This window comes from Prinia subflava, chromosome 1 (assembly GCF_021018805.1).
Source record: "Prinia subflava isolate CZ2003 ecotype Zambia chromosome 1, Cam_Psub_1.2, whole genome shotgun sequence".
Lineage (NCBI taxonomy): Eukaryota > Metazoa > Chordata > Aves > Passeriformes > Cisticolidae > Prinia > Prinia subflava.
In genome coordinates, this window is record NC_086247.1 from 64,999,946 (window position 1) to 65,017,536 (window position 17,591).

A 17,591-nucleotide genomic window follows, 5' to 3' on the forward strand; every position below is an offset into this window, starting at 1 on the left:
GCGATGACTTCGGTCCGCAGACCGGGGCGGGGGCAGGCTATCAGCGTCGCAGGGTTCGGGACGGGGACGGAAAGGTCCCGCTCCCGCCAGGCCTGCCCGGGGGCGGCGCGGGCAGGCGGCATTCCCGTTCTCCTGCTGCGGAAGTGACGCGCTCCGGGCGCGCCCCGGCAGCGCCGCCGACGGTTCCTGTGGCGGGGCGAGATGGCGGCGCCCGGAGCCCCGGTGACCGTCACCGTCACTTACAGTAAGCGCCCGGGGCAGGGCGGCGGGCTGGGGGCGCATCTCCGGCCGCGGGAGCCGTTCCCGGCCCTTCCCGGCCCCGCAGCCCGCGATCCCCGCCCGGCTCCCCGGGGGAGCGGCACCGGGCGCTGCGGGGCGGGCGGGCCGCGGCTGCACCGGCGGGGGGACGAGGCGGGGCGGCCGCGGCGGGGCACGGCCCGGCCCCGCTCAGCCTGGGGTCCGTCCCGGCTGCTGCCGTGAGGCTCCGCTCCTTGCTGGCCGCGGCTTGCCAGTGTCTCCCGCAGCTGGATCGCAGGCGTGGGTGTGCGGCAGGGGTGGTAGCGGGAGGGGGTGACTCGGCGGCCTTTGCCGGGGAGCGCAGAGCAGAGGGCGTCCGGGGGCAGCGAGCATCGTGGGCTGGAGCGCGTCTCTTAGGAGGAAGAGGTGAGGGAGCTCGGCCTGTTCTGCCTCGAGGAGAGATGGCAGAGGGGAGCTCATTGATGTGAATGAATGTATGAAGGAGGGGTGCCAAGAAGATGGAGTCAGGCTCTTCTCAGGGTGCTCAGCAATAGAACAAGAGGCAACGGGCAGAAACTGATGCACAGGAAGTTCCACCTGAATATGAGGAAGAAATTTTTTATTGTGGGAGTGAGTGTGCCTTGGTACACGTTGCCCAGAGAGGCTGTGGAGTCTCCCTAACTGGAGATATTCAAGAGCTGTCTGGACACAATCCTGTGCCATTTGCTCTAGGATGACCCTGCTTCAGCAGGGAAACTGGACCAGACCACTGTGGTCCCTTCAAGCTGACCCATTCTGTGGTCCTGTTGTTTGGGTAATCTTCATTTAGATAAAATATATTGCTGAAGTCAGCACTGCCTGTTAAAAGTAGGTGCTGCCCAGTAGGCTTTCCTATGGTTTGTTGAAGAGGCTTGGATGTTTGCAGCTCGTGAGCTGCAAGGCTGCAGCAGAGAGTGGTTTCTTCAGTAGGGTGGGTGGGTGCTGAGCTGATGGAGTGGTCACTCAAAGGCCAGCTGACACAGCTGAGCTTTTTTAAACCTCAGAAAGAAAAACGGGAGGAGAAAGAAGGTGGGGGAGATGAAGATAGGCATGTATCGATAAATAAATATAAAATGCTACTGTAGAGGGGTGAGAATAGCTTGGACTTCACAGTCCATAAAAATAAGATGGGAAACACCATGGTTAAATTTTGAAGTGAATCTAAGACGGAAGAGTGAAGAGGATAGTAAAGTATTAAATCAGCAAGATACTTGGCTGATGTTTATTAGCAAAACTGAGTAATATTTATTGTATTTTTAAAAATATTGAATAATAAATTCTGCCTTTGTTTCTTTTGCACTATGTTGATAATGTTCTTTCCACCTCTAAAGTTTATTGTTTATTTCTGCTTGCTCATTCGTGTTTTCAAATTATGTTTCAAATTGTTTTGTTAAAATGTTTCCTTCATCACCTGGTAGTTTTGTTTAAGTCTTTGGTGAGGAATTTTGTAGAATAATCTGTTTGAATCATCATGATTCATGTGCTTGCTGGTGCCTTCAGAGAGCTCCATTTGATCTGAGGGGTTTTCATTTTGCAAAGATGTCAGTAATTTAATGATTTGACATATTTATAATTCCAACGTCTTGCTGTTTGCCAACAGCCTGCTTGTCTGAGAATGTTTTTGTCTTTCCAATTGTTTTCTTACCTGATAATGACTTTGTCATTAACAGATAAAAAATAGAAGCCTTTGTTCAGCCTAGGCTTCATCTGTCTGATGTACACTGGCAGCTGTCAGATGCGGCTTGAACGCTTTGCACAAAACATTTTTAGTAAGAAGTTTTGTGTGCATGAGTGAAAGTGGGGAAAGGTGGAAATTAGAGCTGAGAAACAGAAGGACAGTGGACCCACATGTGTGACTTGACAGTCTGCAGGTGTGGTGGGCGGACCCTGGCTGGACATCAGATGCCCACCAGAGCCACTCTGTCACTCCCCTCCTCAGCTGGACAGGGGACAGAAAATACAACAAAAGGCTCGTGGGTTGAGAGAAGGCAGGGAGAGAACACTCACCACATCATGGGGAAAACAGACTTAGCTTGGGGACATGTAGTTTATTAACATTCAAATCAGAGTAGAACAATGAGAACTCAAAGAGAAAAAATGACTTTTCCCCTGGGCTTAACTTTCCTCCTGAATTCTCTAATTCCTCCTGCCTGAGCAGTGCAGGGGAACGGGGGCTCCAGTCAGTTCATCCTACTTTGTCTCTGCTGCTCCTTCCTCCTCAGAGGGAGGACTCCTCACACTCTTCCCCTGCTCCAGCGTTGGTTCCTCTCCTGGATTGCAGTCCTTCAGGAGCAGTGCTCCAGTGTGTGTCCCCCACAGGGTGACAAGTCCTGCCAGCAAACCTGCTCCAGTGTGGGCTCCTTCCTCCATGGGTGTGCCAGGAGCCTGCTCCAGCACAGGCGTCCCACAGGGTCACAGCCTCCTCTCAGGCATCCACCTGCTCTGGTGTGGGATCCTCCATGGGTTGCAGGGGCAGAGCTGCTTCACCGTAGTATTCACTGTGGGCTGCAGGGGAATCTCAGCTCTGGCACCTGGAGCAACCCATGAGTTGTTTTTTATGGTGATTTCACTCTGCTGTGAATTTACAGTAAAATTTGTTTACAGTCTATCCAGAGTGGTACTCATAATTTGTAGTTAAGCCAGTTCTACTGTTAGGCAGACTTCATCTGGTTTTTTCCTCAGCTGATGTTTGTTTGTTAGTTTTCTTTCAATTGCTAAAGGGCAGAGCCCTTGTACAAGGCAGTTGTATCTATCAAAATGACCTTTTTGAAATATACTGAGGTTGTGTTTTGTGGTTTGCTTTTTTTCCCCAAAACAAACTGGTAAGGAGGGCTGTTTGTGGAAAATGGTTGGGTGAGAGGGGCATATTGTGATTTTAAGCTTAAAATTGTCTTGGAATAATAAATTTTGTTAGAGCTTTAAATTTTTTGAGGCTACAGTGTCACTTGTCATGTGACTGTGGGAGGCTGGAGCATTTTAAAATCAATTTTTCTAGCACTCTCCTTTGTAAAAGATACATGCACTTTAAATTAGTGGCGTGAGAATAGTTTTTCTTCTGGTGTGTGTTAAATTCTCTCTTCCTGCAGAGTAAAAAATGCCTGTTTTGATTTCCCTTGCAGCCAGAGCTGGTTGATTCCTGTGGGTGCTTTCAGATTGACAGACTTAAAGTGTGTGGGAGCAGAGGGTTGTAGAAAGGGGCTCTTGCAAAGCAGAGATTAATAGGCATGCTCCTGTTTTTCCCCCAAGAACTACCTCCTGTTTGCATGCAAGTAATCTTAGGGAGCCTGAATAGGATGCTTCATAAGTGGAAGGTGACAGATAAGCTGGGACTTCTCCAAGTGGTTATGTCTGCCTATCAGTAGAATGTGGGGAGAAATAGATTTTGTACTCTGAGAATTCTCTCTGGCTGGTGGTGGAGATGAAACAGGGTAGACAATGATTGCTTGTTTCTCATGTTTAAGGAGCAAAGGAGGTGATAATTGTCTCATAGACCAAAGACTCATTACATCAGAAGTTCCAACAAGAAGAAATGGGATACATCAGGAAGGTGTGCGCTTTCATGCTTTAACTTGTGGGGAGTCTGGACACCATCTGTACTCTTAAAAAGAGATAGGGAATAATATTTAGCAGGGGCTTATTTACACCAGTAGAATAGACCCAATTGAACTCTTCAGGTTATTCCAGTGTAAACCAAAATTTTCAGCTGAGGTCAGTCACTTCAAGAGGAAGGAAGTGCAGTAAAATAATTTGATTGAAAATTATGTTTCTATATGAGAACCTGTCATTTGAGAATTTTCTGCATTAACGATAATAAATATTGGAGATGAATTCTCTGTAATATTTTCTAGGTTACAATAAGTATTACTGTTACTTTGTTTTTCTACTAGGTAATGAAAAGCACAGTATTCAAGTTGCTTCACAACAAGAAGATGGTGAACCTACACTACAAGACATGGCTGTACTTATTGAACAAGTCACTGGAGTTCCAGTTCCTTTTCAGAAACTGATATACAAAGGTAACATAAATCTGCCACTTTTCTTATAGATGATGAGCTTTCATCAGGTGTCCATGTTTTGAATGTCTGCAAAAAGACATTCTTATGCCACTAAGCGTACTTGAACTACTTTTTCCCTCTCTTGTTCTTTGTTTAGGAAAGTCTCTGAAAGAATTGGAACAACCATTATCAGCACTTGGTGTTAAAAATGGTTGCAAAGTCATGTTGATTGGGAAAAGGGTAAGCATTGCTTTTGGACCTTTTTTCCCCTTAAACTATCATCATTTTTATCACTAAGTCAGCTGCTGAACACAGAAACAAGCTGCAGCATTAACCTGATTTTGTATTCCTCCACAAGTTGAGTTCAGTCTCACGCTACATTGCAAATAACTTCAGTTTGTACTTTTCTGAGATTACATTATTGACTGGCTTCTGCTTTACATTATTGACAAGACTCTGCCTAATCTGTAGTCAGTGCTCATGAACCTTCTGTGCACTGATGACCTTACCTGCTCATTTTATTTTTCTTGTTTGAAAAAAATCTTTACCAACTGTAGCTACTGAGTCTTGATGATCTGGGTTATTTCTGGTGAAATGATTTGTGTCTGGCTTTGCAAGTTGAGGATGAGGTAATAATCTGGTGATGTAAATGTTGCCTGTACTTTAGAAATAAGTTGACAAAAAGAAAAAATATTGCACTTATCCTTTCCCTTTCAAATTAATATCATTAAATGTGTTTATATACATTGCTTATTTAAGTTGATTTCTAATTAAGTTTTGGAAGAAACTTACTTGGTAGGTATTGGAATATGGAAAGAATAGCCACAGTGTAGTGTGTATTCTAAACTCTCAGAAGCCTTTATGTCTGTATCAGCACTGCTGCTTTTTAGCTGCATTGTTTCTTTATTTGTTCCTTAGTTGTGAATGTTGTACTTTTGAATACACAGAATAGTCCAGAAGAGGAGGCTGAATTAAAGAAGTTAAAAGATTTGGAGAAGTCAGTGGAGCAAATAGCTAATAAGTTAGAGGAAGTTAATAAAGAGTTCACAAGTATCCAGAAGGTATGCCAGTTTTGTATCACTTTATATCTTTGCAAAGCAGTTTTGTAGGTATATCTATTTAAAAAAACCCAAATGAAACAGTTTAAAGGTTTTGATTGGTCAGTAATAGGCTGCCTCTCGTAAATGTCCAAGAGTCAGTAATAATTCTTAGTGAATTCCAAATACCATTTATGAGTTTGCAAAATAGAGTCATGACACTGTTTGGAGAAAGGTAAATATTGTCTCATAGGAGATAAGTTACATTCTTTATATGTGGAAAAACTTAAGAGTTCTCTCAAAGTCCAAAGAAGAAGGTCTATTACATGTTTATCATTTTAGTAAACTTAACAGATCTTGCATTTACTGTGTCAAGAATTGATAAAATACAGAAGAATACAGATTAAGATTGGAGTTCCTATCATGCTTAATAATACAGAAATAGTAAAAGATGTTTTCTCTTGTTGTGGATTGACAGATTTTTGAAGGTGAGTATTGTGTAGGGTATGGGATAATTTTGTTTTTTCTTCTTCAGGGATTTTTAGCAAAGGATCTCCAAGCAGAAGCACTAAAACAGCTGGACAAGAGGATAAAAGGAACTGCAGAGCAGTTCATGAAGACCCTTGAACAGATTGATGCCATTGTAAGTAACTAACCACAGAGGAGGGTCAAATCCCAACAGAAACTTATTTGATATTTTAATGTACTAAGAAATTTATTTTTGGCTATCCAAGTGCTTCACAGTCATTTGTGGATCATAACCTTGCATTACATTTCCAGAGTATAATATACATTTTCCTGGATCATGTAGTAGCTGAGCTGAGAATAAGGGTCTTGTACATAAATAAATAGAAAATTGCCCCAACCAGGGTGTTTCCTTACTCTGTTTCTCTGCCTGGTGGTTGTTCTCTGTAAGCCTCATTATACACTTATGTTGCATATCAAGGTCACAGTTGCCTGCTCTGAAGGAAAAATGCTGCTTTTCTGTGGTAGTGGTGTCTTTGGGCCTCCTACTTGGTACAGTGACCTTCTATTGGATTTTTTTTTCAGAAATAGCCATGCAAATACCTGTAACTGGTGAAACAAATATAGTTTAATTAGATGGACTCTTTGAAAAAGTTCAGCAGCAGATTAAATCCCAATAATAATTTGAACTGGCCATCATCAAATGCTGTGTAATATGGATGTGTTCCTAGGAATGGTGGGAAGCTTACTAACTGATTTCCTGCCTTTGTATTATGAGTCTGTGATGCTAATGTCATCTTTGCTGCTTATTACAGCCAACAGTTCTAAATTTTTTTTTTAATTGCTGTATTCCAAGTATTTTTGAAGTCCTCAAATTTCTCTTTCCTTTTGTGCCTCATATAAAGGAGAATATTGTGCTGACAGTTATTGAATGCTGTTAGACATAAAGACTTCATGTAACTGATTTCCCATTTGAAGTGGCAGATTTACTGTGTGTTGCCATGAAAATATCAATAAGGTGACAACTGTCTCAATTGGATGGGGTTAAAGCTTGTTTCTGACCCCTCAATTTTTGACACCAAATCCTATTTAGAAAAAACCTCAGTACTTGTATTTTGGTGTGCAGTTCTGGAGCCCAGCAGGCAGCCATGCTTCCTGATTAATCCACACGCAATTTCCCAAGTTTACTTTTAATTCTGTTACTTTTTGCGTGGTTCAAACAGATAGCATGCTGTGATGTATCTCCTTATCCAAAATACTCTAAATAGAACTGGACAAGGGATTTTATTTTAGGTCTAGTACAATGCTTTAGAATAAGACTTATAATCAGTGACTTAGTATTTAGATTTGGGAAATAATGGAGTCCCTGTACTTTGTTTCTTGAAGTTTTGTTTCTTGAGAAAGTGGAACAGCCAGAGCTAAGACTAATTATAATTAATTTCTTTCAAAATCTGTAGTAATTGTTTGTTACTTTATTGTATAAGAGCCTGTGACATTGAAAAGGTTGTTGTTTGTTTGTTTTTTAGTAAGTGAGGGTTTGGATTACTGGTGATTGCACACTGGTTACATTGCACATATTATTTTTTCTTTTAATATACAAAACTGGCTATGAGATTTGTCCTGAAAACTGGACTAATGTGCAGTCTTGCAGATGAAATACATGTAGGTAGGTGGAATCTTCAGATAAAATGTGGGAGTTCAGAGTGCTGGTATTACACCAGGACAGATGAACAGGCTGCCAACTTACTGAGGCAGCACTCAGCTGCACTGTGGTTGTGCAGTATATGGAGGCAGCAGTACAGACTGGTCATGAGGGGTGTGTATGTTCCTCTGGAGTGAAAAATGGCAAATAGAAATGCAAAGCAGTGAAGTATTTTATCTTATTGTAGAATTGGTTTATACATGTAATTAGCATTCTTTTCAGCAGCCAAATAAAAAGTTAGTTCTGAAACATCTGTTAAATGCTATTGAACATGTAGAGGTGCTGTTGATTGAGTCAACAGCATGTTAAAAAATTCAGAGAGGCAAAATGTGACTGACTGAGAAGAATGGATGATGCATTGTAGAAGTCAAACATACCAGCAAGCTCACACTATAAATGTTCCAGTCTTTTTTCTTTGGCAGAATTGTCACAGCGCATTAAGGTGTCTCAGCTACTGTGTGTTATTTGGATCACTCAAACAGCTTGATGCAAAATGAGATTTGGTTGGTTTCAGAGAGATAAGGGTGAGGAAGCCTGCATAGTATTTTCTTTCTATTCTAGGAGTATCACTCTCTTACTGGTAGCAGACAAGCTCATTAATTAGAGAAGCTGAGTTTGGAACTAAATACTTCTACTAGACATCATGCGTTCAACAGTTGTGAATTTAAAAGATGGGATTTGGAAGGTGGAGATGTAAGTTTATAGTCATACAGTAGTAGGATGTGAGAGAAAAAACACAGTGCTGTCACTGCCAGAGGTGTGAAAGTAAAGTCATGAAGTGATGCTTTTAGGTAGAGCACCTGTAACTTAAGCATTGTAATAACATAAATGTGTTTAAACAGCTAATGCTTTCACTACATCTTACAAAATTTTAATTTGTCTGACACAATCAGATATTGCCATAAGCCACAGATCTTCAAAGATTTCTTCAGGAAGAGTGCAGTTGAGTCTTATTTAATACTTGAAGATTTGTGTGTGTGCATTCACAGATGTGCTATGTATTTCATCAGTTAAAACATTTGGTCCAGGAATAGAAGTCAAAATACACTATTTGTGACAAATCTCAGTTAGAAGAACACAGGAAATGCTTTACTCTGTCATCTGGCTCAGGTTTTTAAATATCTGAAAGGCTTTTTCAGGAAAAAGCAAAATTTTTCTGAGATCAGTAGGAAGATTTGAATCCACAGTCATGACAGTATGTATTTGTGAAGCAGCTCTGATTTAAAGAATGTTTTCACCAATATCTCAATGTGAGCACTCACTTTGTCCTCAAGATGGTCTCCTATTAAATGGCAGATTTTTAATCTAGAAAGACAATACTGCAGAGAACAGATTGTTCTAAGAACTGATTAAAGCTTTCTCTTCTGAAATAACAGTCACTGATATTGTTAACAGAAGTTCACAACAAATCCGTCAAATTGCATCTATCAGTGCTGAGGATGTTGATAGCGCTACTGACTCAGTTATGCTCTTGTGGCCCATCCTCCTTTCCTGAGGATTTTTTAAAATTATAGTTGCTCTGTAGAACTTACTTAAATTACCATGCTGTTCTGATGAAATTTAACTATCTCCTTGGCTCTTCTATACTTGTCATTGGATAAATCTATACAAAATTAACATTTCAAGGATTAAAAGAAAGTAATATTCTGAAAAACCTCCATCACTGTTCCTGTAACAAACATTTCCCAGATGTCTGGGAAGTTTTTCCACTTCCAATAAGATGAGATCCTATTACTAAACTTTTTGAATTTATCTGGATTAATAAAAATGTGATAAGCATTTCTTACCATGATACTTTAATCTCTTAGCATGAGTTGTAAACATGAAATCAGATCTTCAGAGGAAGGTATTTCTAAAGCTCGAGGAGCATTGTCATGTGAAAGGGGAGGTTTACTCCAACCCTTTCTGTTTGATTTGTGTGTCAGTGCCCCAGGTTAGCTGAGACCCTTGTGCCCCACCAGTGTGTCAGTGTCCTGTTATGGGGACCCTTCCTGAGCAGCCCACTTGGTGCAGAGTAGTTCAGCTGACTTGCCTGGGTCACATGCAAACAGAGGCTCCTCCTGGGCCTCCACACCTTTCATTGGTCTTTTGGTGTCCCAGGCAAGATTCAGGGGCAAATTCAGGTCATTAGGCAACAGCATAAGAGGGACCTGGGTATCCAGAGTCAAGTATGTTACCTGCTGCCAGTGACTGCAAGTGCCCTTGAAGGACTCACTTTACCAGTTTGTGGAATAGCCCTCCTTTATTAATACAATGAAAACTCTGACAGGATTGCTGGTGATAGTATCTGGCTGCAAAAATGTACTTAAAGCAATATACTAGCCAATTTTCATCCCCAATAATGCAGTCCCCCCCTATTTTTATTTTTTATGGTGTCTCCAGTCCACCCTCTCTTTAGGTCCCCTTAGTGTGTAATGATGTGTGGGAAGTCGGGCATGCTGACTGCATTCCATCCAGGGAGCAGCAACCACGTTTTTCTCCCTATAAGTTTCCATATTGTTATATCTGGGTTGGTAACTTTCCACCCTGCTCCATCCTCCATTTCATCCCCCCTTAGCCTGTATGCTGGCTACACTTTTTGTAACTTTCCTACCAAGCTTCAGTAGTGGAAGCTAGGTTGTAGCTTTCTACCCCAGCCATCATGCTCTTAAGGCTCTAGAAGGAAACACCAGTGCAATAACTCTGAGGAGATAAGGAGTGTTCCTGTAGGGAGGTGACACAGCCCAAAGTGCTGTGTCAGCTCAAGTGCCTCTCACCAGCACACACAGCATGGGCAACACACAGAAGGACTAGAATCCATTTGAATCCAGTTGCCTGAACAGTAAAAAAAAGAGCACTTTTTTTTTTCCAATGGTTTATGTATTTAAATCTCCAAGCTGTGCTCACATTTTGGCAGAAATGAAACAGATTAGGTTAGAGAAACCTGTATTCTTGGTCTGGAGTTTGGGTGGAAAATAAAAGGTAAACTAGTGAGAAACTCCCAAGATTTTTACGCATTTTCACCAGTGAGACCACAGGGTTTTTAAGAATGTTCACATAAACTTTATGGAATGATAATCGTCTGTACAGGTGTTTTTTACCTGTTAAAAAAAAAGAAATCCACAAACCTGAGCACCATTTTTCAGCAACACCCCAGTTTCATATAGCTCGATAAGGACAAAGCACGTAACACTTGCAGGATGATATACATGAACAGAATGGGTGGTAGGAGTACAGACAATGATGCAGTTTGAATTTAATTAAAAGCTGACATCGTGTAACACTTCACATCTGTTACCTTCCATGAGTACATCGCAGAGATGATCAAATGTGCAGCTTAGACTGGCAATGGCCGCATTACTAATGATATATTCTAATGATGGTGAGTGGTTGAGTTGATGTATTTGTAAGGAGTTTATTCACATTATAATCCCTGAAGATGAAGCTCAGCTGAACAGTTAGCACACACCACAGCAGAAAAAGCAGTGTGTGTAGTTAGTTTTTGTATATTCTCTAAAGAAACATGGTAGATTTGCTAGCTCAGTTCTTTGCAGTCAGCATGCTACATCCCTGACTTTTTAATAACTTCTTCTTATTATAGTCTTTCCTGTGTAATCACCACCACTGAGTGGGCATGGCATTTTCAGGATGCCTATTCCGAGGATTCTTTGATAATTCCAGTTTTTGCTGTAAGTCTAATATGTTAATTTCAGCATTGACCTGCATCCACTTGTTTGCTTATTTTACTGTAGAATCTGCCAGAGAATTTCAGTGACTGCAAACTGAAAAAGAAGGGTTTGGTGAAGAGGGTCCAGGTGAGTTTTCTTGGTTTGTTTTTGGTGAGTTTTTTTCCTTTTTTTTCCTCCATAAATGCTGGGCACTTGTATATCAATAGTTTGTGAAAATGAGCTGTTCGGATTTTTTCAGTGTTTGTTCTTACACTGGTATTTTGTATGACCCCACCCATTGAGAGGTATTTAACAGCTTTATAAAATAGCACACAAAATACAGATTTTCGTAGTTCATGCTGTTTTCAGATAATGTTTGCCATTTACATTAATGGTTTGTCTTGTGGCTGTCTGACAATGTGAAGTAATCTTGATAACTTGTAAGGACAACAGGATTGGTCATTCCTCCTTTTTTGAATCTTGGTGGACTGGAGTCATGACTGAGGTCTGGGCACAAGGATGCAATCAACTGTAACTCCTGCTGACCTACTCCTGACCTTGCCAGAGGTGTTCTTTGGAAAATTTAGCTTCTATTGCAATGTACCAACTTTGGAGAGTAGATCTTTAAGATCTGTACAGCAGAGTAGCTGTGCTGAGGAAGGAGGGTTTAATTGCTGATATAAGTGTAAATTCCTAGGCATTGTTTTCTTAGAGACCTTGAACTGAAGGTTTATTAATAAACACTGGAATTCAGCTCCCTCCACTCAAACTTACATAAATGAATGGTAATGCTACTTGTATTACTGTTCTCATTTGTATTGTGCTAGCTTTAGTGCCACGTTAGGATCCTAAAGATTGTTCATGGAAATACCTCACATTCATATATAGAGTTGAATGATTTTGTCTTTTACTGTAACCTTATTAAATACTTCCCATTGACATTTCACAGGTTTTTTAGAATAGCCTTCTATTTTAGAGGAAGGCCCACCAAGAAATACTTCATAGGAGAAGTGCTTTTAGTTACAGTTTAGGGACAAAGCCCATTGTACTCAGTTACAGAGATAAATTCAGATAATGCAGATGGAAATGAAGGTGGTTGCTGGTGTGGCTGTGTTATGTGTGGGTTCTGAACACACTCTTGATTCCCTGTGCCTAACCAAGGCAGCAGAACTTGTAATAGACTCTAGTGACTGTCAACTTTGTAGGAGCTACTGGATCTCCGCTCTTGGGTGAAGTTACAGCAGAAGCAAGTGGGGTTTTGTATAAGAACTGCTGTTAAAGCATAAAATGGATACTGTTGAGCAGAGATCAGAATTATTTTTGTGCTTTTATAGGCACAGCATTATGCAGCTGTGGGTTATGAACCCTTTGAGGACTGCAGAATGATCCTGAGGGGTTTCAGACCAGAGCTGTCAACAATAGTTTTTTTTCTAGAACAAGAAAAGTAAATAGTGGCAAGTTAGGCTTATTATTCTTAGTTACTCAAGAAAACAAGGGATGCTATTAACTGCCTTCTGCTGCTGGGAGTCATACATCTTTCAGGGTCAGGAGATAAATATGAAACAGTAGCAGCCAGCAACTGCAGTTGTTACCACCTTCACTTTTTCATTACTCAAGTTCTTACAGGCTTGAGTTGATGACAGCTCAAGGGTTTGGTTGGAAACAGATGATTCAAAGCAGTGTGATGGTGGAGGAATACTCACATGGCACAACAGTTTGCCACTCTAGAAGGAAAGTGCTTAGTGTCCCTTTAATGTAATTAACATGAAATGTCTAGTTTGACTGTCAGAGTCTGGTGCAGACATAGCAAAAACAAAGGCAAGACATGAATAGTTAATGGGGGAATCTTTCTCAGAAAGTACAGTGTACTTGCATACCTTGGGCTTGGCCTAAAACTGTTTATTGGCTTAAAGTGCTGGCGTGCTGTGCTGTGTACAGGCTGAGCAAAATGACCAGGGGCTGCTGGCTCCCAGTTGCTCTCTGTGTATTACTGTACTTGTGAGAATTCGTGGGCAGATTCTAAGAAAGCGTAAGGTGCTGTGGACTGCCCTTTTTGGACTGGAGCCTTCTGTCTTTTGAGGAACACCAGCTACTGATGAAGATGAATGTTCACTGGTGCCTGGTAGTCTTAAGAAGTACAAAAGATCTTGGTTTAATGAAAGTTTGTTTTAAATTTGACTGAGCAGGTTTGTCTCTCCCAGCCTTGGCCTCTGAAGCGCGTGTTTTAGAAAGGAGCTCAGAAGTCATGTTCCAAACTGAATGAAGCACTAACTTGTCTGAAACTTTGTTTCCTACTGTTGTTCGTGAACTTTGAATCAACTGAAAATAGGTCAGCATGAGGACTGTTGGTGGTGGGCAGCCATGCTGTTATCCTTATTAGCCTTATCCAGTGTCCTGTTTCTGTTGGATTCTGGGTTAATGCAGGCGTGCATAAGCTATAACCAAACCGACTGCAGAGTGGTTGTTGAGTTGACATCTTCAAATTCACGATAGAAACTGCACTTTCAGTTCTTCAGAAACACCTCCCAGTGCCAAACTGTATCCAATAACATTTGTTTGTTTTTTATTCTCAGGTTTTTCTTGCCCAGTGTGATACCATTGAAGGGAATATTGGTCAAGAAATGGACAAGCTACAGTCAAAGAATTTGGCACTGGCAGAATGAGGCATCGCCTTACATAAATAGGAAACATAATTGCTCTATGAGCAAGAAGAAAAGTTTGCTCTTTGTTTTGGAGCACATATCCAGCTTCCTTTTTTTTTTTTTTTTCTTTTCCCAAAGCCCAGGCTGTTAGACTGGTACCAGTCAATCATTTCTTGCTGGTTGTCTTGTTTGCCGCTTGGTTAGAACTATTATTTTGAAAAGAAAATCCTTCCTGAAGAATGGCTGAACTAATCTTTGTGATAAATTGTGTATCTTATGGACGATAAGATAGTTTAGTTAACTAAGTTATGAAATTTTCAGTGGTGGGCAATTTTGTCAGATATATCGTTGAATTTATTTACAGCTCAAATCAAAGAAGGTCTATAATTGTACAAGTGCCGTAAGTTGCAGTTGTAGGACTTCAGCTTGATTGAAAAAGGCAAACTGAGACAACATCTGGGGAAGTTGAACATTCTAGTAGACAGTTCAGAGCAATAAAAAACCCCTACATATTTGTATCTACTTAATGTTTGTATGCATTTATAAATATAAGAAAGCTTGACTATAAGGGAGTCGTACCTATTTTAGCCTTAAATTGTCATAATAAATGGAATGTACTGTAACATGTATGGTACTTAATTTTGAGTGGTGCTTTAAGTTGTTACTGAGCTCCTTGACACAGATGTATGTTTTTTACACAGATTTCTGATGTACTGTGGTTTTTATAGGTTATTTGTATTTTTATTATTTGTGTTCTGTCTTGAGTTATGTTGAGAAATGAAATGAGATTACTCATGCTGCTCAAATACCAAGGGTTAAGTTCAAGCAAGATATAACTAAGGAGCTATTTTGAAAGGGGTTTTTTTATACTTTTTTTCGTGAATTTACTGAATTCATGATGCTGTATTTAATGGGAAAATGCAGTGATTATTCCAGTATGTTAAGGCACTTCTCAGTGACTTTTTATAACATGTTGCAAAGACACACAGGATTATTTTAGCAATGCCATCTGTGTGAGGGTTATGACTGAGTCTTGCAGTCAGATATGTGCTTGACCTTCTCTGTTAGGTGAGAAGTCAGCTTTTGCAAGGAGACAGAAGCTTGGAGTGGGTGCAGGTTCTGAGCAGACTGTGGAGCATGTCAGCCTGTAAGTGACACAAATATACAGGAGCTGCTTTTTCACTGATGCTCCTCCTTGGGAGATCACCCAGAAACAGCGGCTGGCAAAGCGGGACTGGTAAGGAGCCTCTTTCTGTGCAAGAAATAAACTCTTCATCCCAAATGAGTCAGACTGAGAATGTTTAGAATTGGCCCTTAGGTAGCGAGCCATTATCCATATGTTTTAAGGTTAGCTGTCGTTTCAAGATAAAAATAGGAAATGTATGTAAAAAGATCTTTACTTCTGATAAGTTATAAAGCTTAAATAATACCTAAAGTGTTATTATTACAGTATTGTCTTTGTTTGTAATTGGAGGAACGTTTTTTTAAGTGAAAAATAATTGAACAAATGAAGTGATAGCTGTGCATTAGAAAGGGTCACTTGTATTCTAAAAATTCCGGTTGAGCATACTAAGATTTTAGTTGCTATGTTTTTTGCTGTTAACCAGTTACTCCAAGCATATATTTTTTCCTTATGAAATTCTCTTATCAGCATCTGTGGAGGATTTCATAGTCTAAACTCCTAGGAACCTTACCTATCATGTTAGGATTTTGTATGGTAGGACTGTGGAAGTTTTTTCCTAGGCTGACTAGTCTGTCATGCTACATTTTCCCAGAAATTTAAGGTTTAGAGGAGGAAGCGTTGGTTGTAGTCATTTTTGTGAAGCCCTGCCTAGCCTGTGGCTGCTTCTGGACCAGATTCAGCTGACTCTTAAATCACCAGCAGCACTTGCCTAATTCAGGGAATGCAAAATCCACCACTTTCCTATGATGGAAGGGATCCTCACCCTCTCAGATGTGGGTTCTCTAATGCGTTGAGCTTCCACAGGTGCACGTACAATAAGCAAGTATCCTCCTGTGCCCATGGAGAGCTGTGGTCATGGCTAGGACTGTCCATTTCTGCTGTGCCTGTGTAGATTTTTCTCTTGGGTGAGAACATTTACAGGCAGACATCATCTTCCTAGCAGTCTTTCCCAGAAATTGCTGCTTCCTTAGATGTGCTTGTGTGAGTACGTCCTCAGCCTGTCTCAGAGCAAGGTGGATTGACGTCAGGATGTTCTGTAGCAGATCTTTTGATGGTCTGGTACTTTGAGGCAAAGAGAGTGATGGTGAACCTCTCCCACCAGGACATCTGCATTCAGCAGAGGGTGGGTGTCCTGAGCCAAACCCACCTTGCAGTGCTAAGTGGTGTGGTCTCTAGGACAGAAGTATGTGCATGAAGACCAGCTTCTGCAGTATAAATCGTTTTGTCTTCCAAATATAAGAATGAGTTGATTTGTTTTGGAAAACAAAGGATTGTCTTTAGAGTTATCCAGGACATCCTAGAGTGAACTGACTTTTATACTTAGTTTTGGAGAGGGGAGTTGTAGACTTTTTTTTTGTCGTAATAGCCTTAAATTCAGCAGAAGCAAGCGTCTGTGCTTTTCAAAAGTGCAGCAGACTGCAATTGTGGGAGGAAGGGGAAGGAAGAGGCGATTTTAAATAGTCTTCAGAATTTGTAAATATAAATAATCAAGCTTAAGCTATAGTCTCACAGATTCTGTAGTCCAGGTGTACTGTGATACCTGTTTCGCTACTGAATCGTTTCCTCAGCCCAACAATCTGCCGTGATCATGTCAAAACAGAAGTTACTCCCTTCTGCCTTAGTTGCACTTATCATCGTCTTCCTCCAGTTGCTGTGTTGCTCTGGCTGTGTTTACACATCTTGGACTTGCCATCCTGGCAAAATGTACCGCTGGATTTGTCTTTTATCAAAATGGAAATTGAATTGCACACGCCCTTGGCCCATTTTCTCTCCCAGATCCCGTGGGCTGGTGTGAGATGAACCAAACCCGACTCAGGGAAATGTGGAGTCTGGAGCCATGGGATGGGTTGCTCTCTCTGGAAACAGCACAAAATTATAGTGGCATCCTCCATGACCAAGTCCTCTGGAAGGTGATGTCGCTGTAAGCCTGGAGCAACACTTTTTGACTTCTAATGGACACTCGTGGTTTGGAGTGGAGCACTTGACACCGTGGAAGTTGGCACTAGATTCTTTTTTTCTTTCGTTAACGTACGTTATTGTACTGTGATAAATGAAAAGATAAAAATAAAACATGGAAAGTTCTCTGCTGTCCTTGGTCGTTGTAGTCACTAAATTCTGTGTTTGAGCCGTGTTTTAGCAGGGAAAGCTCACACTGCTCTGGCTGGTGCTGCCGTGTGCAGGGCAGCGAGCGGGGCCTCCTGAAGGGCGCCGTCATTTGGGGCCTCCAGTATTCCCAGGATTGGAAACGAGGCTTAAAAAAGCTGGGTTGGTACAAAAAATGCTTTACACGGTAGTGTTGCACACTGCACTGGAACAGGTTGTCCAGAGAGGGGGTGGAGTCTTCCTCATCGGAGATGTTAAGGAACCATCTGGACACAATCCTGTGCCAGGCAGGTTGGAGCAATGATGCACTGTGATGCCTTCCAAGCTGCGCCACCCAGTGATTCTGTGTTTTCTGCATCTGGATGCATGCGATGTAATGTTTATTGTTATTTACTCATTTGGCTGGTTTGGCGCGAGGGGTCTGGGGTACATTTCAGGCACTTTATTCACAGACGTGTCCCACAGCTGGACCGCTGTGTCTGTCGAGCTCTGTAGGTACTCCAAAGGCTTAACTAAGGAATATCCCGAGGAAGGGGACGAA

The 17,591-nt window shown here is 41.4% G+C and overlaps 1 protein-coding gene across 2 annotated transcripts; it reads left to right on the forward strand.

Moving 5' to 3' along the window:
- Positions 1–73: 73 nt before the first annotated feature.
- On the forward strand, positions 74–17,029 carry BAG1 (BAG cochaperone 1). 2 transcript variants are annotated; one of them, XM_063398607.1, is made up of 7 exons: positions 99–244; positions 4,164–4,292; positions 4,429–4,511; positions 5,219–5,332; positions 5,844–5,951; positions 11,207–11,269; positions 13,696–17,029. In XM_063398607.1, exons 1-7 carry the CDS (start codon positions 202–204, stop codon positions 13,783–13,785), a joined length of 630 nt encoding a protein of 209 aa, XP_063254677.1. In that variant the 5' UTR covers positions 99–201; the 3' UTR covers positions 13,786–17,029. The 2 variants fall into 2 exon arrangements, with proteins under 2 accessions (XP_063254685.1, XP_063254677.1); XM_063398615.1 differs by lacking the exon at positions 5,219–5,332 and having other exon boundaries at positions 74–244.
- The last annotated feature ends 562 nt before the right edge of the window (positions 17,030–17,591 follow it).

Coding starts and splice junctions, on each gene's coding strand:
- BAG1 (XM_063398607.1), top strand. CDS start 202: ATGGCGGCGCCCGGAGCCCCGGTGACCGTCACCGTCACTTACA. Junction 4,293..4,428: donor TCAGAAACTGATATACAAAG/GTAACATAAATC, acceptor TTCTTTGTTTAG/GAAAGTCTCTGAAAGAATTG. Junction 11,270..13,695: donor GTTTGGTGAAGAGGGTCCAG/GTGAGTTTTCTT, acceptor TTTTATTCTCAG/GTTTTTCTTGCCCAGTGTGA.